This window comes from Littorina saxatilis, linkage group LG2 (genome assembly GCF_037325665.1).
Source record: "Littorina saxatilis isolate snail1 linkage group LG2, US_GU_Lsax_2.0, whole genome shotgun sequence".
NCBI classification, from domain to species: domain Eukaryota; kingdom Metazoa; phylum Mollusca; class Gastropoda; order Littorinimorpha; family Littorinidae; genus Littorina; species Littorina saxatilis.
In genome coordinates, this window is record NC_090246.1 from 62572224 (window position 1) to 62598004 (window position 25781).

The window sequence follows — 25781 nt, forward strand, 5'->3', positions numbered from 1 at the left end:
TTGTGAAATATTTACAGCAAGTTGTGGTCTTATTGCTGCGGAATCACAACATGTCTGCGCTCTTGCGTAAAAGTTCGTCTGTAACCGTTTGACTTTCTTTCGTAAACAGCGCTCGCTACGAATCGCTACAAAAGCAAGCAAAGTGATATCACACCCCCACGGTTTGGCTTCACAGTTGTTTGAATTTTGACTTGATATATATATTTACTTGGATCGTATATATGTTTTTTTTTTTTAAAGTGTGTGCTTGTATAATTACTAAATTAGTGTTCGAAGACTTACCAGCAGATACAAGGCTGAACGACTTGGCTTGAAGTCTGAAAGTAGATTAAATGGTGGAGAGTCAATAATGCTTTTGCAAACTTCAAGTACCGATCTCTTAAATTATCATCTAATTTTTAGTTCTAAGCAGTGGTATTTCAAATGGATGTGTAACTGGTAAGTGTCATTTGAACACTGCAATGACTGAATGAGGGTTGTTTTGCCTTCAGTAGTTATAGTAACTTATACGTCGTCCATAAGTATAAGATTGATGCTAGGGTTACTCCAAACCGTTATGGTGTAATTCTGCCCGGCTGTGCAAGAGGTTCTACCACAGTTTTATTTTTGGCTCCATGGCACAATTCTACTTGGTTGTACAAGGGTGAAGCCACCACATTATTTCTTCATCAATCCCCTCTAACTTCATTCCGAGTTCTCAGAGAAAGAACCTTGGGACACTATTTCGGCCGTATGTCTCAGATAAGAGGTAATTTGGGAATGATTGATAAGCACTCTCAACGGATGCGTAATTTCTTCTTTACAACTACAATCGGACCATACATTCCTTTCTCTCTATTGCTAATAAAAACGTCTTATTTACTGGCGTCATCAAAGCACTTTTGGTTTCAAGTCCTACCAGATTGTACACGAATACAAGCGTGATAAATAAAATGCACACATCACTAAATTAATTCAGATATATATCGCTTATTAATTTGTACATGGAAGTTGAATCCATACAGCTTTCTGTACAATACTCATAAATAATAAGAAACTCTTTCTGTTCACAGTAGGAATAGGATCACAAGATGTCACTAGCCCTAGCGACTCGGCACTGTCTGCGGTGCATGTCCTCATCAGTACGAGAGAGAAGAAGGAAGGAAATTCTGGAGAGAATCATCCGGGTGGACCATGCTGGGGAGTTTGGAGCTCACAGAATTTATGAGGGACAAATGGCAGTGCTGGGCAACACTGCAGTGGGACCGGTCTTGAAGGTAAAATCACGAATCAAAACCAAGTTCAGATATTCACACATATCATTCACTGGTTGCAATAGCCGTTACTGCTCTAGTATTTCTTTATGATAATTTATCCTCACTGTCACAGAAACTGGTCACTCTACCAAGCGCCTTGTTTATGAAGGGAGCAATGAGGAGAGCAGGAACAAACCATAGGCATGCAGACAGCCCAAGGGAAACAACTCATTGACCAGATGATTTCTGCTTTGAAACTGAAATTGAAAACGCATTTTAAAATGTTTCAAGAACTTCAAAAGGAAACTTTCTTTGAAATGACTACATAAGTGTCTGTTATGACATCATCAATAGGTCAAGGGAGTTGTTGTCGTTGTTGTTTTTTATCATGTACTATCTTTGATTGCTTTTGACAACTTGACTTTTTCTCTCCAGGAAATGCATGAGGAAGAGTTGGTGCACAAAGCAGCATTTGATAAGCTGATGGCCGAGAAACGTGTGCGCCCAACTGCTCTTCTTCCACTTTGGAATATTGCCGGATTTGCACTGGGTGAGTAATGCATGATAAAGGCAGTTACAGTATGAGTGAAAAATATTTCTTGTCCTCAATGGATGTAAACCATTTTTTAAAGCTGATTTCTTTCATATTCATTTTATAAAAATATAAAAACAAAGACAATGAATTGTGTAAAGGAATAATGTATCATACATCTGATAATAACTGCACCTATAGCTATAGTATCAAATTATATGAAGAGAGAATGTAAACTCTCGAGTTATTTTTCTCTTTTTGTTATTGCAGGTTTCTTTTTAATTCATCTACACCTTAACAACATAGATTGATGTTAGGATAAGTAAGAGTAGATCCTGAACTTTGCGTTTTTTTGTTTTAAACCATACGACACATTTTATTTGTTGAAGGTGCTGGCACTGCTCTGCTTGGCAAGGAAGCGGCCATGGCCTGTACAGTGGCAGTTGAAGATGCTATTGGTGATCACTATAACAGGTTGGTAGCTACCCGCTTTAGTGTGGAGCAATGTGCGCTCTTTATCCTTCACATGTAGTATGCTTATTAAACACTTCAAATCCTGTATTTCGCTTGTCGTGTTTCTTTCATTCCTTCAAGCCGCAGTCATTCCCATGACTTACGTGGTGCCGGATTTGTCTCCGACAGCTTGATTGAAAAGATTATCATTGACATATAGCGTTAAGATGAGAGAGAAATAAGTCAACATCTGCTGTCGCCATTTGTTTGTCCCCTTCTACCTTTTGCCATCCAGTTGTATTTGATTTGTTTTTGATTAGATGAGTGTCTTTTTGTCCAAAGTAGAGCATTCATTTTATATAGTGTGAGTGTGTGTGTGTGTGTTTAAGTACAGTGTTAAGGTGCTTTTAGCTTTTCATAATTCTGCATTCGCTGTCTTTCCAGTCAGATTCGAGAACTGATGGAAGATGACCCTGAAGTGCACAAAGATTTACTGGAGGTAAGGGTTATCGAACTTTGTGTGAAAGATTTTCATGTGTTCAAAGAGAATATCAGAGAATTGATTTTAATGATACATATAATTATGTAATGTCGTTGCTTTTAGCACACACACACACACACACAAACACTCATGAGAAAACATTTACAAAAGAATGTACAGAAAATTGTATGTGATGCAGCTTGCAAATATACTTATGTGTTATTAACAGAAAAATCTAAGCTACAGTACTTCACTGCTGTGTTGTTGCTGTTATACCGTTTAATAATATGTGCAGAATGCTGCACTGCTGTTAAGAACATTCTTTTGTGTTTATTCTGATGCTTACCCTCTGTATGAAATAAACAGAAGTGTGTCTGCAAACATTGTCTTTCAGATGCTGAAGAAATTTCGGGATGAGGAACTTCATCATTTAGAAACAGGCTTGGAACATGATGCAGAGAAGGTAATGATTAGATAAATTCAGTTGACTGACTTCTTTGTTGTCACATCTTGTAAAGAGTGAATAAGGACAGAAAATAGCAAAACAAAAACTTTGGACCCTTAACAAACCTACAACAGTGAGATAAAAATAAAAAAAAGATAAAAACTGCTTGGGGGATGCATGTATTGTAAGCGAGTAAAACTCGTCTCTGTTTAATGCACTGTTATGAAACATTGGTATCTTTGGAATGGCTGTATGTATGCTTGTGTGTGTGTGTGTGATGAATGACCCATAGTGCAATGCAGTCAGAATGTTGTGGGTGTTTTAATGTACCCTCAAGGGTCATTGATGTCAAAGTCTCCATATCAACAGGTAACTTAATTATGTTTTTATTCCAGGCTCCATTCTACAAGGGACTGACTCAGGTGATCAAGGTTGGGTGCCAGGGAGCCATCTGGGTATCAGAGAAAATATGATAACAGTGGCTGTTTCACCTCTACTTAGTTTCAAAAACTGTACATACTGTATATTCTAAGTTGCAGAACTGACATGTTTTGTTTGAATGAACGTGCGAATGAAGTGGATGGGCAGTAAAACGTCAAGACTTGAATTTATGTGTGTGTGTTATGTGTGCTTACTGTGAGTAAATGAAATACATTACAGGGGATGTGTATAGTGATCTGTAACACACACACACACTGGGCATACTATTAAAATCATAATAATAATAAGCTGACAAAAATGACATTTAGAATAAAAACAGAGCCTTTATTGATACACATATCTTTCAATATAAAAATGTATTTATTTATATCCTGCTATAATTTGGCTTGGTCAAAGAACCACTGCAAACAAAAGGGAAGAAAACCTGTAGCAGGTACAGGAGTTTAAGAATTTGCATGTTAACAATTATACAAATCTGTGTGCTTGAACCAGATCTTTAACCTGTATGCTGCAACTCTGTGTAAAATGTGATACATGTACCTGGAACCACAAAATACAATCTGACTTGAAAGCTAAACTAGAAAAATCTGTAGTCTAACAATTACACAACCAATGGTCCCAGGGGGCATAACGATTTTAGAACATACAATATACAGAAATAACGGTAAGCACGCAGAAGCAAACTTATACACAATTCATAACAATGTCTGTTCATATTTTCACCATAACTTGCACTGCAATACCGTAGCTCGGGTAAAATAATCGCCTTTGGTGACAACCAATGTTCATGAAAGTTGGTTTTGAAGCAATGCAAATCATAAGGGACTAAATATTAGAAAACTAATATATATGCCTGGTCAACGTACCTCCTATCTGCAACTGAAGTGTTGCATGAAATCGAATTCTGAATAAATTAAAGCCATGAAAAGTATTTTTACAAAAAATGAGCAAATGGTAAAAGTAGCTGCACATAAATTATGCTACACAACAGTTTCATATATTATGTGTACATAAAAAGAACAATCAGCAAAAATAAGCATGCGTTCCCTTTTACAGAAATATTTAGAAAAGTAAACCAAATGGACTTTTTTATGTAGCACAGATTCATCATTTTAAATATAGGTCCCATATTCATGCAAGATTAAAATCAGATGTATAAATCTTTAGGCTATGAATTTATCGAAGGTAATCCAGAATATATGCAAAATTTAGCTTTATGCTATCAACCCCCAGTGAAAAGAACAGGGCTGGAAACGAGGTAGGAAAAAGAGTAAAGATGATTGGTAGAACGCCATATTCCGTGGATACAAAATTTACTGAATGAACTGAACCTTCCGAAGTGAGCTGAATGTCATAAATCAGACATTGCCCCACCTAAACCATAAATGGCAGAAATGAACCCCCTTGCAACTTTGACAATAAAACTTGTCCTTGCAATAGTTTGAAATGTAAACACATTGTCGTGCACATTAATACCATGAACCACATAAGTAGCTAAAAATTGTAACACTTATATCACAGGTCTTGCACACAATTGACAATAATTTACAAGAGAAGCAGATTTTCCAATTAATATAAAATAATAGTGTGCATTCTAATGTAAACTTTTTGCATGGTGATTGGAAGTTTGCTTACAGTTAAAAACACTGCCAATGATCAAAAACATCAAAAGGAAAGTCATTTTAATCACAGAAATGCACACACTCAATGTACTTCACATCTAATGACATTAAGTTTGCAGAAGGTAGTTCAACACTATTTGCTTGATTTCAAGGTCTTCAGCAAATTATCAAGCCTGCTATCTTTTATCTTTCGCACAAACGTTTTTGAAACTTTTGAACAGAAAAGCAAATATAACCAGAACCAGTTTTGGTGCCCATACCGGGTCCATTCATATACACTCACAAACTTGTATTCCAACATCTATACATCTGTGAAACACTGAACGAGTTTTGTCACTAAACTACAAGTAATTTTTGTTAAGATACCACAGTCATGAAGACACAAATATCAAATGCTAACAGAGTAAGTAGAAAAATACCACATTGATTTTAAAATACCATCGAGTCACACAACCATGCCACCGTATAATTTATGCAGTCTTTCAAACAACATTTTGTCATCAAAGAATTTTACAAACAAGTGTCTGCAAAGCTATGAGATTTCATATGTTGTTTTTTATGCACTGAGCAATGGTAAAACAGATAATCGCAAACCTTGTGCAGAACACAGACAAAATTCTCAGCTCTTGGCCTTTTCTAGTTGTCTCTGAGCTGATGGTCTATCCAGTCTTGTTCTCTTTGCTCTTGAGGTACTCCATGATTTTTAGCTCTTTCTCCTCCTTCTTCTTGTTCCTGGCCTCAAAGTCCAGTCTGAAAGCACACAACCAAGTCTAAAAACACAATCCTAACCCGCCTGAAAAGAAATAACGAACAGATCTGCAACCCCAGACAGGTACTAGTGTTTCACTGAACAATGGGTTACAGTGAATCAACTTTCATTTTAAGACTCGCTGATTTAAGACTTTAACTTATTTCAGACCTCACTGTTTCCAGATGCTCTGTTTATAATTATCAAGAGTCTGTATATTTATCCCCATTCTAAGATTATCTCCCTTCTCAGACCAGATTTTTGTGTGGTGGTAAAAGGGGGGCCACAATTACCACAGTAGACAGTCAAGTATTTGCCACCTTCTTTGGTTCATTGTTGCAATACATGCATGCATTTTGTGATAACGCCAAAAGTTTGCACTGAGCTCGAAATGGCTGCCATCTGCTGGTCGATGTGAATGCGTGATGTATTGTGTAAAACATTCCATATCACACGGCATAAATAGATCCCTGCGCCTTGAGTCCGAGTCTGGAGATACGCGCGCGATATAAGACTTCATATATAAGGGACAGCTTAATCATCTCATAATCATTCATGTTCAAGAAGGAAACAAATCTTTACAAATTGGCATTCACACAGAAACAGCTAGATAGATGTACATAGGAAAGTACATACAACCACTAATCAGGGACTAATGTACATGCATTACGCATTTCCTATGTGAACCAAACCTTCTGCAATAAAACTCGTATATATATACCCGTAAGGTTTAGACTACAAGCACATTTCAGTTCAGAGTAAAGTTGAATTTACAAGTGTTTGACAAACCTGTTCCAGCTTTAACTGATAATCTTACCTGTGTTTTATGATGCGCTCAATGATCATTTCTGTGGTGAGGGGGTTTCCGCTTTCAATCACCATGAACTTGCCACGCTTCTTGGGTTCCTGCACAAATAATATAGGCTATTGCAGTCTCGGAGAACAATGACTGTCGAGATCTGTGTAAAATGTCATATTTTGGTCAAAAACGCAAATAACATTTATGTATCGATTGAATTCCTTTCAGGTACTGACTTTGTTGTTGTTTTGACGATTGAACGAGCACACACACATGCAATCAAACACATAACTTCATAAACTTCATATTTGGGCGTTTCAGGTTGACCGAAACTTCAAAGGAACTACAAAACACACGTCATGTACTGACTTTGTTGTTGTTTTGACGATTGAACGAGCACACACACATGCAATCAAACACATGACGTGTGTTTTGTAGTTCCTTTGAAGTTTCAGTCAACCTGAAACGCCCAAATATGAAGTTTTGTAGGCCTCTGACATGCAATCAAACACATGACGTGTGTTTTGTAGTTCCTTTGAAGTTTTAGTCAACCTGAAACGCCCAAATATGAAGTTTTGTAGGCCTCTGACGTCACATGGCTCAAAGAAGGGAAATCCAATGTCCAATCGATACATTGATATATATATGAGCTTCACCACTCACAGGGACAAACGACCATTGAAACTGTGCCTCGCACATAGACAGAAACTAAACAGTCTTGTCACGTACGCAACCTAGTAAAGGTCTAACCTTCAGCATGTGGACGAAACTTCATGCGTGTTAGCACACACACACACACGCAAACAAACACAAACACACATACAACTGAAGTAATGATCAAATACTTATTCTTCTGGTTTTGCTCAGTCTGGGACTTGCAAAAGGTTTTATCTACAACAAAACCACAAAGCATGTAACGACTGAGAATAGACAAGACAAGGTCAGAATACTTACTGCATAGGGATCAGATCCATCCTCACATGGCATGATTGGTGTTTTGCCATGGCAGACCATATCCACCTAAAGTGAGAGGCAACATGAGAGAAACACTAAATGAGTCAACCACTGAACAAAGATCAGGTGAAAGAACAAAAGAAAGAGAGAAGAAAAATAAAGACAAAATTCGAAGCACACAGACATCAGTATGGATATAATTGGTGTGTTAGACAAAAGGGCCGTATGCAGTTATCTTGACAATTTCTTTTGGCATGAAGAGAACACCTGAAATCTGCGCAAAAGCAAAGTGTTTTATCTTCTAGTATCCCTCTCTCTCTCGCACACACACATGAACTCACTCATACCCACGCGCGCGCACACACACACACACACACATAAACGACAAATTGACTTACCTTGAAATGGTCCATCAACTCAGGTGTGACCTCATAAGGTGCACCTATCACCACTTCTGATACATACTGCACGACAGAAACAAACAGTTTTGTTGGTCAAATATTCACCAGCTATTTGAGCTAAAGCAGACCTTTCACACAGATACCAGATACAAACAAAAACAGTCCATTAGAAGGGCTGACTGGTTTACAATTTATTTTCAGGTACTTTAGCATAAAAACGATATATCCCTGGACATTTCTGGTTAAAAGAAAAACAGGTAACCTCCTCTTCTTCTTCTTCTACGTTCATGGGCTTAGACTACCATGTTCACTCATGTTTTTAGCACGAGTGGATTTTTACGTGTATGACCATTTTTACCCCGCCATACAGGCGGCATACGCCGATTTCGGGGGAGGCATCCTAGGTATTTTCGTGTTTCTATAACCCAGAGAACTCTGACATGGATTACAGGATCTTTTCCGTGCGCACTTGGTCTTGTGCTTGCGTGTACACACGAAGGGGGTTAAGTCACTAGCAGGTATGCACATAAGTTGACCTGGGAGATCAGAAAAATCTCCACTCATAACCCACAGCGGCAGCGACTGGGATTCGAACTCACGACCTCCCGATTAGGAGGCCGATGTCTTACCACCACGCCACTGCGCCCGTCTACTGGTAACCTATAAACCACTTTCTATTTTAGAAAAGAAAAACCACCAATTAAGGTTTGATCGACTCACCCGACAGGCCAGCACACTGAGCACTCGTTCATGCAGGTTCATGATGGGAAAGTTGGCACCCTTGTAGCGGTTCACAGTCTGCAAACAAAAGAGGTCAAGAGTGAGAACAGTGGTACCTGCGATGGAAGGCCCCTCTGATGAGAGGACACCTCCTAAGAAAGGACATCCTCTCTGGTCCCTTTGTTTCTCAGCTTCGCCAAAATGTACCTGTCATGACAGATCGCCTGCAATCTGGGGACACTTTAGGCTGGTCCCAAGGGTGTGCCTTTATTGCAGTAACCACTGTACTGTAAACTAAATAACAACAGGACTTAATAAATGAGCATCAACAGGTTTTTTAACTTGTGTGTTATTCTGGGTTTGCATGCTTTTTGTTTTGTTTCAGAGATGTTTTAGGGGGAAGGGGGTGAAAGAGATCAAGAGAGAAGTGAACATATGTAGTCAAATGCATATTAATTCAACAATCACAGGGATGTCGTTAGGCGTCGGACATCGGACATAGACCGATTAAAAGACTCAAATGTCCGATTCACTTAGCCGCATGGTGGTCAGATGTCCTATCGTTTTCAACTGAGCGCGGTCATTGTCCGATAAGAACTCCATTCCATTTGATGATTTTCCTTTCATGATAAAAATCTTCAAAAAGTGACCGAGCGCTCTCGCGTACAGGTGCACTGAAGTTGTGCAGTGCAGATCTCGTGTTTTCCGAACCGTTTGCGATATGAGCCGTTTGCGTACATCCGTCTACAGCCAGAGACTATAGTGTATACTCTATAGTCTCTGCTACAGCACACAAAAGTTAGGGGTATGGGAGACAACTCAAACTGACCAAGGCTCGCGTCTGCTTTAATTTGCTTTCGGTTAGAGTTGAAGCGCACGGCACTGACTTATGCCACCGAAAAAAGCTAAAGCCTGTCAAAGAACAGCAAAAGCTGAACAAGTTTGGCGTTTCAACGCCATCGTGTGCTACATTAAGGCAAATAACATGGAAAAACACGGCTAGCAATAGCATCATTCTGGAAAATGACAGCGCGAATGACAGTGTCGCCGCTGAAACCTCCACAATCACGGAAAGTAAAGTTTCGTGACTTGAAGATGGTGTCGGTACAACAGGAAATTCGCACAGACGGTCTTTTAATAAGGTTAACTATTCATGGCTGACCTTGTTTAGTACTAGTTGGTTAGAATTTGACAGCAAAGAGACCATCTAAATATAGGTAAACTGTTTTGTCGAATATGTCAAGAAAAAGCTCTGGAAATAATGCAGTTTGTGTGCGAATCAAAGTAAGAGTGCTGGAGTTTTTGCTTGCTTTTTTAATTTGTTTGTTTCTTTTTTGAGTGTGTCCTGTTTGAAACAAAAGTAATAAAACAATGTACGCACACAATGTTGGTGCATATACTGATTTGTGTGTGTGCACATGATTTTGTGTTTTGCAAAAAATTATAACGTCCTATTAAATGCCTGAAAGCAGTCAAATGTCTTATTGATGCCGAAGAGCTCAGGACATTACAATGTCCTATAGGTATGAATTTGTAGCAACATCCCTGCAATCATGAGCTATGGAAATCCAAACAGAAAATATACTTTAAAAATGGTGCGTACACATCTTTCTTTCTTTCTTTATTTGGTGTTTAACGTCGTTTTCAACCACGAAGGTTATATCGCGACGGGGAAATGGGGGAAGATGGGATAGAGCCACTTGTTAATTGTTTCTTGTTCACAAAAGCACTAATCAAAAAATTGCTCCAGGGGCTTGCAACGTAGTACAATATATTACCTTACTGGGAGAATGCAAGTTTCCAGTACAAAGGACTTAACATTTCTTACATACTGCTTGACTAAAATCTTTACAAACATTGACTATATTCTATACAAGAAACACTTAACAAGGGTAAAAGGAGAAACAGAATCCGTTAGTTGCCTCTAACGACATGCTGGGGAGCATCGGGTAAATTCTTCCCCCTAACCCGCGGGGGGTGCGTACACATGAGTGCAAGGACAGAGACACAGATATAGTGACACAGACAGGCTAAAGCATTTGAATTATAGTAATTAAAAAAAAATTCCGCTCATGCTGTTAAACTTACAGGGTCAGTATGAAGTCCAACGATGACAAAATCTCCCTCAGCTGCCACTTTCTCTAGGAAATCCAGCAGTCCCACATGTTGAAACAGTTAAGGAATAATTGAATAAAGTTAGCATTGCATGTCCATATTGTGATTTGTTGAAAATGGATGATGATGCTAAAAGTATACAACTGATATCTTTTGCAATCTTGATTAGGGACATAACCTGTAGTCATACTCTTGAAAAGCAGAAATATAACCACACACATTCAACTGTATTTAAATGGAAATCAAAATGTAGACATATGACATCTACCCATGAAGAACTTGGGGAAAAGTTTTCACAGCAAGTTATGGTGCAAAGAAGAAAAATATCACTTTTGCACTCAACTTTACATGTCTGTAAGGCAGAATGGCTACAATGAATTCTGCTCAAGCAATAGACAATGTTCAGATATCATTCTGTCAGGTTTGTATGGGTTGTGAAAACTCTTGCTGTTAAAACGAAGAGAGGTACAGTAAAGCGTGCTATGAAGCACAGCGCAACCGCTGCCGCGCCAAACAGGCTCGTCACTTTCACTGCCTTTTGCACTAGCGGCGGACTACGTTCAGTTTCATTCTGTGAGTTCCACAGCTTGACTAAATGTAGTAATTTCTCTTGTGATGAAAAAAGAGGAAATCCCTTTTTTCTTGGGGGGTTCGGGGGCATGCTCCCCCGAATTTTTTTAAAATGGTACATTAAAATCTGTGCAATCTGGTGCATTCTCAGACTAAAATTCAACTCATTTGGATCAGGTAAACAAGTCGCGGAAGGCGAAAATACAATATTTAGTCAAGTAGCTGTCGAACTCACAGAATGAAACTGAACGCAATGCCATTTTTCAGCAAGACCGTATACTCGTAGCATCGTCAGTCCACCGCTCATGGCAAAGGCAGTGAAATTGACAAGAAGAGCGGGGTACTAGTTGCGCTAAGAAGGATAGCACGCTTTTCTGTACCTCTCTTTGTTTTAACTTTCTGAGCGTGTTTTTAATCCAAACATATCATATCTATATGTTTTTGGAATCAGGAACCGACAAGGAATAAGATGAAAGTGTTTTTTAAATTGATTTGGACAATTTAATTTTGATAATAATTTTTATATATTTAATTTTCAGAGCTTGTTTTTAATCCGAATATAACATATTTATATGTTTTTGGAATCAGCAAATGATGGAGAATAAGATAAACGTAAATTTGGATCGTTTTATAAATTTTTATTTTTTTTTTACAATTTTCAGATTTTTAATGACCAAAGTCATTAATTAATTTTTAAGCCACCAAGCTGAAATGCAATACCGAAGTCCGGGCTTCGTCGAAGATTACTTGACCAAAATTTCAACTAATTTGGTTGAAAAATGAGGGCGTGACAGTGCCGCCTCAACTTTCACGAAAAGCCGGATATGACGTCATCAAAGACATTTATCAAAAAAATGAAAAAAACGTTCGGGGATTTCATACCCAGGAACTCTCATGTCAAATTTCATAAAGATCGGTCCAGTAGTTTAGTCTGAATCGCTCAACACACACACACACACACACGCACACACATACACCATACCCTCGTTTCGATTCCCCCTCGATGTTAAAATATTTAGTCAAAACTTGACTAAATATAAAAAGACATTCACCTCACCCCCCCCCCCCCCCTCCAAAAAAACACAATTTAACTCTCAAGCCTCCAGTGTTCTGTTCCATCTTCACTTCTCTCCATATCATTCAGTCAACAAGTTATAGATACTGTGATGAAATGGGACGCGGAAAAATAGATAAATCCAGCGGAATTCGTAAGTTGTGTCCACGGAAATCCGCGGAAAAGTCCCACCCCTGAATATATTGAGTCCAACTTTCCCACATGACATTTTAGGCCAGTCACCAGTGAGGGGTGTGTCTGAAGCACTTGGACAAGGAGCATGTGGGGAAAGATTGCCTCACTAAAAGCAAGAGTATTCACTCTCTCACAACCCATACAAACCCAACAGTCAATTCCGAAATTCGTCTATTACCAGGACAGACCAATATTCATATGTTCACGCACATTTGAATCCTTTAAAATGCTTCAAGTGCATGAATTCCACAGCCCTGATAAAATGCATGTAAGTAAACGTGCACGCTCCAATATTCAATGAGTTTCAAGGATATGAAAGAGGTCGAAGGCACCAGCTACATAGATGATTTTGTCGCCAGGGTTGGGGTCCTTGCCCTCTGCAAACTGGATGATCTTGCGAGACGTTGTCAGGAACTGAGACACGCCTGTCCATGGGCTTTTGGTGGAGGGGCCCTGGAAAAAAAGACAGAAACGAAAAATATTTATTTTTCATCAATCAGAAAAAAACTGTTGATCCCTGTTTTGTCTATTATGTTCACGTTTATACTGCTTTTGTATCTTTATTACAGATAAAGATTTTGATTGCAAATGTGTGTGTAGGCAGAGAATTGAAGAGTGGAGAGGGTGGGGGGGGGGGGGGTGTGGGGGGGGTGTGGGGGGGGGGGGGAGGGAGTGGATAAATTAAAAACAACCTGCATGGTTACAGTATAATTGACTGCAAAATGAAACAAAAGTCAGACAAAATGCATCCCAGACGGTTTTGGCATTTTGCAATAAATTATTGCTTTTTCTATTTAAAGATTTCAGATAATTAATACCCCCACAGTCCTGGTTAACTATTAGGTTCCCTGTTGTGGTTCACCCCACCTCTCATACTCTTGTGCACAGGTGAACATTTCAACCAAGCAATTCTTTTTGAATCATTGTTCGGGTATTTAATTTGTTACAATATAGATATATTCTAGACTTTAATCATTACAACCGGAACATGTACATGAAATTCTGAAAATCCAGCTCATGTCTGTTTTTATTTCTGCCTGAAAGACTTTTCAAACTCAATTTTTTTGTCTTTTCTTTCACACATCTAAATCCCTGTTTTTCACATTATACGCACAAAACAAAAGCTAATGCTCATATGAATCACCATTCTCATAACTAATTATGAACAAGAAACAAATTATCTGCTGATCTAGCTCCACAGACATTGAAGAAAATGAGAATTTCCTACATGTACTTTATGACCAGCACTCAACTCCACTGTGACCTTGAAATAGTACTAGGATCAATTCATTTTCATACATATGTAGTTTCTAAAAACGTTCAAGAAAATAATATTTGATTTTTTTTCTCTCACCCAAGCTTGACCCCACTACGACCTTTAAATTTGAGGTAGGTAAACCAGACTTGGTTTATGCGTGGAGGTTATCACATAAACCATGGGAGTATGTTTTACTTTCAAAGCTCTTGCTTCAAAAACATTGGAAAATTTATTAGATAGTTCTGAAGCAGATAGTGCACACAAGTTGGGTGAATATTAAATGCAGGCAAAGTCAATCAAGGTCCTGATACAGTACATATAACTTTGTCTTCATAGGAGTCAGTAGAGCACTAATGTGGAAGAGAGATTACCTGTGTAAGCAAAAACAAATTAATTTTTTTTTTAAATCTTTAAAAAAATCAACAAGATAATATTAAACCTAACAGAGGACAATGTACTATACTCAGCTTTTGATACATGTGCTACAAAATAAAAGAGGTTTTAGAACTTTTAAAAAACAAAAACATCTGTGGCTCAAAAGATCTAGCAGGAACAAGAAAAACAGTGTGCATGGTCAGACAACCAGAGATGGCAAACCCAAACAGATTGCTATTTGTTCACTCTCAATTTTTTTAGTCTGCATGTGCACATACAAGGGAGAAAGAAAGATACATGTAGTTCGGTAAAAATCAGAGTGTGTGCACGTGTGTGTGTGTGTACAGTGTGTGTGTGTACACTTGTAAATGTGCTAGATTAATGATGAATACTGCACCCACACTACCAGTCACTGTCTGCATGAATGATTAATTCCCCTTCATTTCCTGCAGTGACCGAACAAGCATTAGTTAGAAACATCTCATTCCTTTAGTTTAGATACTGTGCTTTTAGCCCTTATCACTCAAACTTACCCGTTTTGTAATTATTTGTGAGACATATTTTCAGTTTCCCCACAAAAGTTTATGTATAATCAAAGAGAATGAAACACCAAATAATAGTCTGGGAGAGATTAGAGGAACGGGAAAGAAGGAGAAGAGAGAGAGAGAGAGGCCCCAGGCAGAGAAAGATTGACCAACGGATTTAGCAAACATGAGAAACAGGAACAGAGAGAGAGAGAGAGAGAGAGAGAGAGAGAGAGAGAGAGAGAGAGAGGAACAGACACAGACAGAGAGAGAGAGACAGACAGAGACAGAGAGACAGAGGTAAAAGAATAGAATATGAGTAAAACTTTGCAAAGCAGCAACACACATTATTTTATAACAGGGCTCTCGTTTATACAAAACACAGAGTGACTTTCATATAGGTGATCGACGGGCGCAGAGGGCTAGTGGATAAGACATCGCCTCCTATGAGGAAGGTCGCTGGTTCGAATCCCAGCCGCGCCTGGTGGGATAAGGGTGGAGATTTTTTTGATCTCCTAGGTCAACTTATGTGCAAACCCGCTAGTGCCTTTTATAATCCCCCTTCTTGTGTCCACGCAAGCACAAGACCAAGTGCGCACGGAAAAGATCCTGTAATCCATGTCAGAGTTCGGGAGGTTACAGAAATACGAAAATACCCAGGATGCTTCCCCCGAAAACAGCGTATGGCTGCCTGAATGGCAGGGTAAAAACGTAAAAACCCACTTGTGCAATAAAATGAGTGAACGTGGGAGTTTCAGCCCATGAACGAAGGAGAAGAGGAAGAAAAAGAAGAAGATTATAAGTGATGTTTATACAAGAACACACTCTTGGTCTGATATAATTCTGATACCACACATTGGTGTGAAAATCATATAGTCAATTACGTTTGCAATGAAATAGTAAAAAGGAAGACATCATAAAATCTTGAGCCAAAAACAAACAAACCAAAAAGCTGGATTTATAACTACATAACTGTTCAAACATATAGCTGAAAACACATGTGCAAAAAGCGTGCTACATTAGAAGGTTTAATAAATCACTGCAAATCAGGATTTTTAACATCAGTACATGCTAAATGAAAAAAAAAGAGAAAATAATAGAAAAGGAAAAAAAAAAGAAATGAAAAGAAAAGCACAAGCACATTCCAAGTGCTTCCTCTACTAAGCCTTACCGATGAGGATTCGGAGACTACCTGAAGACACACACAAAACTTGAAATCCACAACCATGCAAATTCCTCTGAGGGGGAAAATTGCAACTTGAGTTCGCTGATAGATTTTCTAGTTATTGTTAATAAATAACAAAAAAAACCAAAAAAAATAAGCCAGTTATTTTTATCTGTAATTTTCACCTTAGTTCATAAGCTTTCTCTGATTACATCTAAGTACCAACCATTGCCAAAATACACAAAACTTATGTCAGTTACCTTCAATATTTTTTTCTTAACAAAATAAATGTCCTTCTGTTTACTGGTCATGAACAGGCTTGGTTCTCGTTTGTCCTCCTCTTTTCTTTGATTCTTTCTTGTCAATCTTTTTGCTTGTGATTTCAAGACTGAAGAAGGCTTTATGTCCAAATACAAGTGTTTGTATGTGGCTTTCTGGTCATAGGTACCTTTCACACAAGAACAGCTTTCTTTGATTTGGTTTTGTTATTCTCCCATCAGTAAACTGAGCAGGATTTTTTTCTTCTGTGTTCAGTATAAAAAAAAGTTACTTTTATTTTTACATGCAGCTGCAATAAAGTAGAAAACAAGTCATTTTTTCTTAAAATTGTATCTCCTAATTTCAGAAAAATCCCACCCAGATCTAGAGGAAAATACAGATAACTAAACTAACAACAAACACAGTGCAGAAACCACTGCCAAGATCAAACCATGCAGTGAGGACACACTAACTGGGTATATGACAGAGATGCTCTGAATTACAATCTGCATCCACATTCCTGCTATGGACCGGGACATGCACTATTTACGACTTTACATGTACAAGGTATGACAAATTAGTAGATAGTTGTCATTCACTGTATTATTTATCTGTGCTACCCTGGTCTCAGAGGTATACATGGTAAAAATCAGTTGAATCAATTCCAACTAAACATGCAGCGAAAGTATGTATCAAAATTAAAAACATTCACCAACATGACTTTTCTGCAACCCTATACCAGTGAAATGGAAATATAATGTGTGTGATATAACTCTCAGATGAACATGCTGTTAATCTTAACTGAAGTAACTTTTTTGGCATGCTCTATAATATGCATGGAAAGACATGGCCTCTTCAGTCTGCACATCCACTCCATCCTCCATTCTATGACTTACCTTGCTGATGGCTCCAACAGAAGCCTGGTCAATTTCATCCTTGTCTTGCTGATGATGAGTCTTTGTTACTAACAACATTCTGTAAGAAACAAGCACAAAAAACAAAATCATAATCAATGAAATGTATCCGATCCACTGCGCAAGGCACCAAAGACCAAAATATCATGACATATGTCCACTGGAATAAAATATTTAGACACATGCAAATACACTAATTTGCCTTTGTTTCCTGTATGTGCAGATATTGTCTCACCAGAATACACTGCTGTAATAAGATACAGGCAGAAACTGACAAAGTATCTATCCTTCCCAAAAAAAGAAAGAAGAAAACTTGTTGACTGATATTTTTTTCCATCACCTTCTTTTTAAAATTCGGCAACACAAAAGTGCATTCCAAGAAATTCTCGAAGCAGTTTTGGACAAAACAGCCAACATACAATATTCTAAATTTTGAGACAATATTCGAAACTTAACAGCAGTCACACATATCCATACATGTATACACATGCACATTATAAGGACACACTTTAACACACACACACACTCACACCCGTACCTGCCAACTAGATCTGTTGTTGACACACCCTCTGTTCGTTTGCATTCCCTGTAACAGTGAAAGGCAACATTATAATACACACTGAAGTCGCGGTTCCTAGTTTGCTCAAAAGGTTTTGCATTGACTGATCATTTGATACATTTCATTCATAAAATATGTTTTGCCCATTTAAAAGAACAAGAAACTGTAATCAATGCTGCACAAAAGCACCAACAAATATTTGTGTAAACAGCTAATATTTAGAGAAATTGAGTAACGTCTAAAGATTTCTACCTGGGAGCCACAAAGCTTTTCTACCATACCTGGCCAGACCCCCTCCCTTCCCCATACAGTGGGACCTCTGTTTAAGGCCCCCTCTATGTTAACATCCCCTCTGTTTAAAAACCTTGCATTGGTTTTTTAAGGTACTCTCTTCATAAAGTTTGTTCATTTACCTCCATTTTAAAACTCTTTCATATCTCTCAGATTTGGGGATTAATTAAGAGGTTTCACTGTACAGACATTTTAAGAAACTGCATAAGTGTAGCTAACATGTAGCTTTCGCCAGTTCTTCCGGAGTTTCCAGTTCCAAATACATGTATGTACTGTATCTTGTTTGTAATAGTTCAAATTTTCAATGAGCGTCTTTTCCAAGAAAACGGACAGTTTTTCACAGGGTGTTTCATAATTCACAACTATACTTACTTATATTTTTCTGCTGTCTTGACAAGATGGTAGGTGTCCTGACCATCTGCTGTTGTGGTGATGTCATCTGAAAAAAGTCATTAAAATAAGTCAATGCTTACCTAAGCTGAGTACAACTTAAATTTGTGCATCTAGTGTGATTACATTTTTGTTCAGAACGGCGCTGCATGTATTATTCTGTTACATGCACTGAGTACACATTTCCAACAAACAATTAAAACATTATAATATGCACTCCTTATCTTGTAAGCAATCATGTTGAGTACCACAGAACTGTTGAGGCTTTCACAGAGGATACCAACTTCCTTTCACTTGGACACATGCTGAAAATCAGCAGCCTGCATCTATATATATATATATATATATTCCCGTTATACTATTTTTAGAAGGTCACTGTCCCGGCGAAGCCAGGTATTACTCTTCCTTATCTTCTCCAGTGTTTTGCGCGTTTATCTCCCTTCCTTCGTGCGGGGCGCAGGGCGGTAACACCCGGCAAAGCCGGGTCCCCGGCACAGCTGGGTATTTGGCTCGACTTCCCGGCGAAGCCGTACCCGGCGAAGCGGGTATTCATCTAGTATCTATATACGGCTTGTGTGAGTCTGTCTGTGTGTTCGCCATGCACGGCCAAAGTTCTCGATGGATCTGCTTCAAATTTGGTGGGCATATTCAGATAGACCCCGGACACAATCTGGTCGATGAGAATTTTCAACACGTGCTCTCAGCGCGCAGCGCTGAACCGATTTTGGTTTTTCTGTTCATCCATTCCCAGTAACTCTTCCTTATCTTCTCCAGTGTTTTGCGTTTATCTCCCTTCCTTCGTGTGGCGTCAATCCTTATTCCCGTCACTATTTTTAGAAGGTCACTGTCCGCAACGCTCAATCTATATTCCCGTTACTATTTTTAGAAGGTCACTGTCCACAACGCTCCTTATCTTCTCCAGTGTTTTCCTTCGTGTGGCGTCAATCGCGTACGGTGCGCCACTCACCCGGCAAAGCCGGGTATTCGGCTCTACTTCTTCCCGGCGAAGCGGGCTACCCGGCGAAGTGGGTATTCATCTAGTCTAGTACTAGGTGACCCAAAAAAAAGAGTACCCAAACAAAACGTCATAAATTGAACAAAAATAAAGCAATCTTCATAAAATTTATGTACACACACAAGTAGCCTCTGCATGATTTGCACAGAAAATTTTAGCGTTTTAGCTTGTCTTTCAGGAAAGTTATGCTCATTCTACAGAACATGCTCCAAATGGCCTCCCCCGGATTTAAATCCCCCAGATTTCTATCTTTGGGGGTTCCTGAAAGACAACGTCTACAGGAACAACCCACAGACAATCACAGAACTCAAGAGAGCCATCACAACAACCATTCGCGGAATCTCGTAACAGGAGTGTGTGCGGGTGATTGATAAATTTGCGCGGCGAGTTCAAGTTTGCCCTCAGCGGCGCGGAGGCCATTTGGAGCATGTTCTGTGTCCAAGTTATAGGATGCTCTTAATTATTCCCTGTGAAAGCCTGGACAGATCTGCCGCAGCTGAACATGATAATTTTAAGCAGGAAGGAAGGTACCTTTAACAAAACATGCTCTTTTTTCAGTGTTTGTAACCTGTATCCAGCCCTGAATAAGGATTCTATCATTCTCCACCTTCTCAAAGTGTTACAGAATGTATGTATTATCAAAGAAAGTCAAAAGTTTGAGATTTTGTCAGAAAGCACATACAAATAAAAGAGCACAAAATCTCACCTCCATGAACGCAAAAATCACAGTTGTATTCCTCTAAGGTTTCTAGTGTTGTCACATATGGCGCGTTTTCTACAACCTGAAAAAATATTCAACAGAGTGTTAAAAGCAGGTAACAAAATACCAAAGACAACAGTAAGCCTTTATGAATAATCATAAATTATGAAGAACTATCTGTCATGTCCAGGAAACATTGGCAAAACTTGAAGTCCGCAGATTCAAGAGGTATGCTTCTCAAAACCACTTGAAAAGTTATAAATGCCAACAACCAGAGCAAATGCTCGTATGACTCACCTTCGTCATACATAATATAAATCAGAAACAATTATCTGCTGCCCTAGCTGCATAAACGTTTCAGAAAATGATAGCTGGATAGCCTAACACTGCTCATTACTAAGACTGCTAATTGCTCAAGTATGTCAACAACAATGTTCACTGTACCTGATCAACCCATTTTATTGCCCGAACCATTTTGTAGCGCTCTTGCTCATTGTAAACAGGGGGTCCTTTATGTTTGTTGATTTCCTCTGCAACAGACATATGCCAGGTCTATTAGAGGACATGCAAAATGTAATTGTTTTATAGTAGTACCTGCAATGTGAGGCCCTTCCGGGGACACCTCCCATTAACTCATTGTCTCCCAGGTACGGATATATATCCGTACCCACTCATATGGCTCTATCTGACCAGGTATGGATATATCCGCTAAGGCTGTTAGCTTCAGTCGCTTCCTGTAACGTTCATCTAACGCCTGCATTCCAGCATGTTGATACACAGTTACTACAATTCTGAGAGACCTGCTGCAGCACAGGTGATCTCGGATAAAAAAAACTTGATCAACATAGGCGGGGTAGAAAGTGTTAATGTGAAAAAAACACCTTCTGTTGTCCCTTTGTCTGTTATTTTGACCAAAATATACCTGTCATAATATGCCTCCTGCCTACAGGGACACTTTTGGCTGGTCACATTGCATTACATGTACCAGATTTTAGTGTCTCTGAGAACACCTGGGAGGAAAATTATTTGCAAATTAGACAGCTGTATGTACCACACCAGCTTGTTAACTGACAATCTTCTGACTACACCTGCTTCATTTAGAAGTGGTAATGCATTCCATTTTTATTTTGGTGGGTATTCACCTGCACATGAATGTTGACCTCAGTTCATGAATTTATAAATTCACAACATGTCCGATTGCTCTGTAGCCCCAAACTATTCATCCACTCTCTTTATTTCTACATGTCATTAAAAGATAATTTCAGATGGCATCAACCAAGACTTTTGCTGGGGACGGCAAATAGGTAGTAATTATGGACAGGATTGAGGTGGAAGTTGAATCCCCCCCCCCCCCCCCCTCGTGTATTAAAAAAGAAAGAAAAAGGAAAGGTTCAGACACTCACCATCTGAATGAACACCAACATACAGAGAGTCTCCAAACTGTTTTCCCTGTGAAGGAAGAAACTGTGGTTATGCACAAGTGCCAGATTTTAAGTATGTAACTGTAATGAAATATGTACAGGGATTGGCTTGGGCATCAGTCATCGGTCTTTTGCCATGCTAAACTCAGAAAAGACCCAACACACATGGGTCTCAATCCGTCAACTGACCGATAGACATGCAGCAGAGTCAGTCAGCTCGTCTTATTTTTGTCTGCTGGTTTTTTTTTCCCCTTCCTTACTTAAATTGAAATAAATATGGTTATTGTGTCCTCGGATCTTTTATTCCTCGTCATGTAAGACCATTGGAAAATAAACAAGAAAATGAAGAAATGAATTGAATTTTCCTCTCATTTGTACATTGTAAACAACTTTCAGAAGTTTCTCCTCACTGTCGTAATGCACAATTGCGGCAGTCCCGTGGTGGAAGGAAAGGTTTTTTTCTCGACTGATTGGTTTGCAAAATGACTGATTGATTCATGGCTGAGTCAGTCAATGGACCTCTAGTAGACAAAACCCAAGCCAATCCCTGTATGTATAAAACCTAACATGAGAAAAAATGCTACTTTTTCAAGATGTGTACCCTATACAGTATCGACAAAAATACACAAAATGTTGTGAAGTTTTCCAAGTTAAAACTAAAAAAATTATACAAAAGCTGCTAAGTTACAGGATTCCAAAATACATTGTACCGCAGTTCACTCCACTTTGCACTGCTTTTCTGATAAAAATAAAATATGAAACAATAATTTTAGCAAAAACATTTTTAAAAGGCACCTAGCTGTTTCAAAGCTTTACTGTACACAATTAAGTGCTTAATGTTTCAAAATATAGTTTTATCTGATGTACATTACACATTTCATGCAAAACTTATAATAATAAAACACTTAAACACACTTAGACAATCATATGTGACTACAGCCTTTTAGGAACCATTTTTCTAAAGTTCTTAATACTACATCAGTACAGTAGTTTCTTACCTGTCTCAATGCATTTGCATGACCAAAGTGCACCATGTCAAAACTGGAAAACAAGAAAAATATATATATATATATGAAATTATTCTTACAAGGTTCAGCACAGGTTATGAATTTGATTTTGGAAAATAGTGTTTTCTTAGACATTTGAAAAGGAAGGATGGGTGTTGGGTCGGATGGGAAATGAGAACTGTTTAGTGATACTGTAATAACGATTGATAGCACATTTACATAGCACTTCCTTACAGCACAAAGCACTTTGAAAAGGAAAAAGTATATATGTCTACAGGTAAGTATTACACAACTGTACACACACACACTCAGACTCTTATCGCACACACACACACACACACACACACACACACACACACACTGACACACAAACATACACACACACACACACACACACACACACACACAAACACACATGTATTATCCATTTTAATGAAAGTGCTTGTCAATTGCAGTGTTGTTGCCAGGCCTCGGTCTTTGGTCTCTGACGCATTCCTTTCTGATTTGACGCATAGACCGATAGTTTTCTGATGGACCGATAGTTTTTACGTTTTGGTGGTCAACTGACCAATACATACCGTATTCGTACAAGGCGGACAAGGTCTGCAATGAATGGAATGGGAGTTGCAAAGTCGTAAAACCAACCCCGATCAAAATGCTCATGTTCGCTACGAGTGAAAATGCACTCGGTGCCGAGTCCGTGTATTTCGTCATTGACACTCGAGGCTGCGTTTACGAAAATACCCGATCCAGCCGGTGTACCTATTTACCGAAAACGGCGCAAACAGTGGAAAGTTCATCAATATAATACTACGGCATGGTAATGCGAAGATCAGGCAGGATCCCTACATTCGCACACCGGGCACTGTATTGGAAAGGGTAGGCCAGGAATGTCAGGAGCGCCATACACTAATTTCTGTGAGAATCAGATAATAAAGTGTTATCATTGTTCAATGGCTTTATTGTCATTTTTGCGTAAAAAGATAGATTTAACTCCGGACTGTAAGTTATTTTGCATTGCATGTATCAAAGGTATGGTGGTACAATTTGGACCTATTGTTTTTTTAAAGCCAATCAATCAATCAATATCAATCAATATGAGGCTTATATCGCGCGTATTCCGTGGGTACAGTTCTAAGCGCAGGGACTTTTAAAAATTTTTTTTATGCAATTTATATCGCGCACATATTCAAGGCGCAGGGATTTATTTATGCCAGGACATTTGGGCCTATTGTTTTTTTTTAGGGAGGTCCAAATGACCTATTGTCTTCTGAGGCTGGCAACAACACTGCAATTGTATACAATAAGCATTGCTGATTACTTGTAATGCTCTGTAATTATTCTCATGACCATATGAGGAAGTTAAAGCAATGTCGTACCATCCTGATGAAGGCAGTTTTATCTGCCGAAATATTGATCAAAACAAGCACCTAACCTGGTTACTGGCGTGTCTTCTTTTTATTTAGAAGTTAAAGCATGTGTGTATAGTATACGAGCCTTACCTATCTGACACTGACTAGTGGTGGATCCCCTACAGTAGGTTGCTTGCACCGTCAGCATCACAGATTCACACCTTTTATTTGTCAGAGTATAATTAAACGCACTCGCTATACACACTCTGAGTGTATACAGGGGTCAGAATCTTGTAAACACTCCGGCGTTAATTTCCGGTCGCGAAGCGAAATTGCCATTCGACACCACTTTGCGATCGCAGAGCAGTTGATTATAAGAATACACAGAAACGAAAACAATTTGATCCTGCACGGCCTTTGCTGTAATGTAGATTACATTTTCGGGGTGTACTGAAAAGACCAGACCCTGAACCGCATCAACACTCGGAGCGTCATTCGACGCCATTTTGCGAAGGTACGCTTCACTTTCGATTCATGGTATCAAAGTACGCTGGGAACAAACACAGACAAAAACAAACACATGCGCACATAAAACTGATGATTCACGGCAGTTTATTGTCGGAGTTTGGAACACTTTTGGACTGTGTATTGACCTAGAAACGATTGTATACTATGTGAATGTACATTATTTGCCAACCCTCAAAACTCTGAAAAAGAGACTGCGGAAGTCCATACGTCAGACTGATTTTTCATTGGCTACTTCCGAACGATTTGTTAGGGGGCATTTCATTGGCTACAGATTTGTAACAGAGCTTTTCATTGTCGGAGTGTATACAGACTCATCGATCCTGTATACACTCGGAGTGCGTATCTTTTGCATACGTGTAACTGTAATCAAATTAGTTTCTCACTCTGAAGTGTTGACTGATGTACTGTACTAGTATAGTAGTAACATTAATTTTTAGAATGTAATTATAGTCCAGAGGTAACGAAGGTTCAAACCTGCTGACTTGCAATCTAATATTCTTTCCAATGAGAGCTTGTTCAAACTTGGAAAGATACAGATAATCGGGGCAAATTCTTCAACGTAACAACACTGCTGTCTTTTAATCTGTAGGTCTGTTTGATTGAAAGGAATCATTTTGTTGGTGAAAAACACCACTCGTTATACACCACTCTAAGTCTAACGATGCACTTAAAATGCTCTGATAACCTAAAAGTGTGTTGTATAGGTATTATAGTTGTGAAGTTGAATGCAATTAGAAATATATAGGTTGAACCGCTCTACTTCTCCATTCTCTCCGTCTCCTTCCCCTCAAACACATATACACGTTGCGCAAATTCTCTGCTCAGCTTGTTTGTTTTCGGGTTGTCCTGACATGCAACATCGACCCATACATGTGCAAACCACGCCTACTTCAGTGCTTGTCGTTCCACTCCGTCGAGTCGAACCTTTGCTCGAATGCAAAATGTCGATCTAACATCAGAGTATGCAAGCAGTTAAATGCAAACGACTCCTTGAACATCGTAGTTCGAGCTTGAACAGATACTCACCAACCATCCATCCAGACCCGAATTTCCTTCTTTTTCTTTTCCGGCGACATATCCGCTGCTGATCGAGCGTCGTCTGATCGTTTGGAAGCCATAGTGAAGTAGCAAGTAAAGCTGACAGTGCTCGTTTCAGAGCTGGTAGTTACGTATGAATGAAATAGCTTTCTGGGCACTTCACAGTCACTCAAACGCGAATGTTTGTGACATCGTTTATTGATTAGAATAAATTTAAAACA

General features: G+C 38.9%; 3 protein-coding genes across 6 annotated transcripts in view; 1 reads left to right on the plus strand and 2 right to left on the minus strand.

Annotated features, from left to right (window-relative positions):
• LOC138959495 (activating transcription factor 7-interacting protein 1-like) overlaps window positions 1-25781 on the minus strand; it is a 364173-nt gene that overhangs the window by 38357 nt on the left and 300035 nt on the right. The gene's annotated exons all lie outside the window — the stretch shown is intronic.
• Window positions 11-3753, plus strand: LOC138959479 (5-demethoxyubiquinone hydroxylase, mitochondrial-like). 3 transcript variants are annotated; one of them, XM_070330992.1, is made up of 7 exons: window positions 11-161; window positions 1053-1256; window positions 1671-1785; window positions 2157-2241; window positions 2665-2719; window positions 3096-3164; window positions 3542-3753. In XM_070330992.1, the coding sequence occupies exons 2-7, from the start codon at window positions 1071-1073 to the stop codon at window positions 3617-3619; spliced, it is 588 nt and encodes a 195-aa protein (XP_070187093.1). In that variant the 5' UTR covers window positions 11-161; window positions 1053-1070; the 3' UTR covers window positions 3620-3753. The 3 variants fall into 3 exon arrangements, with proteins under 3 accessions (XP_070187093.1, XP_070187094.1, XP_070187095.1); XM_070330993.1 differs by having other exon boundaries at window positions 28-161; window positions 1056-1256; XM_070330994.1 differs by lacking the exon at window positions 11-161 and adding an exon at window positions 296-438.
• LOC138959478 (ethanolamine-phosphate cytidylyltransferase-like) lies at window positions 3886-25781 on the minus strand. Of its 2 annotated transcripts, XM_070330989.1 has the most exons (16): window positions 25549-25781; window positions 22634-22676; window positions 21618-21663; window positions 20659-20744; window positions 20221-20296; window positions 18482-18548; window positions 17798-17845; window positions 17242-17320; window positions 16094-16114; window positions 13078-13218; window positions 10920-10994; window positions 8832-8909; window positions 8109-8174; window positions 7711-7776; window positions 6775-6863; window positions 3886-5959 (listed from the first exon to the last, which is right to left on the minus strand). In XM_070330989.1, the coding sequence occupies exons 1-16, from the start codon at window positions 25638-25640 to the stop codon at window positions 5869-5871; spliced, it is 1164 nt and encodes a 387-aa protein (XP_070187090.1). In that variant the 5' UTR covers window positions 25641-25781; the 3' UTR covers window positions 3886-5868. The 2 variants fall into 2 exon arrangements, with proteins under 2 accessions (XP_070187090.1, XP_070187091.1); XM_070330990.1 differs by lacking the exon at window positions 16094-16114 and having other exon boundaries at window positions 25549-25777.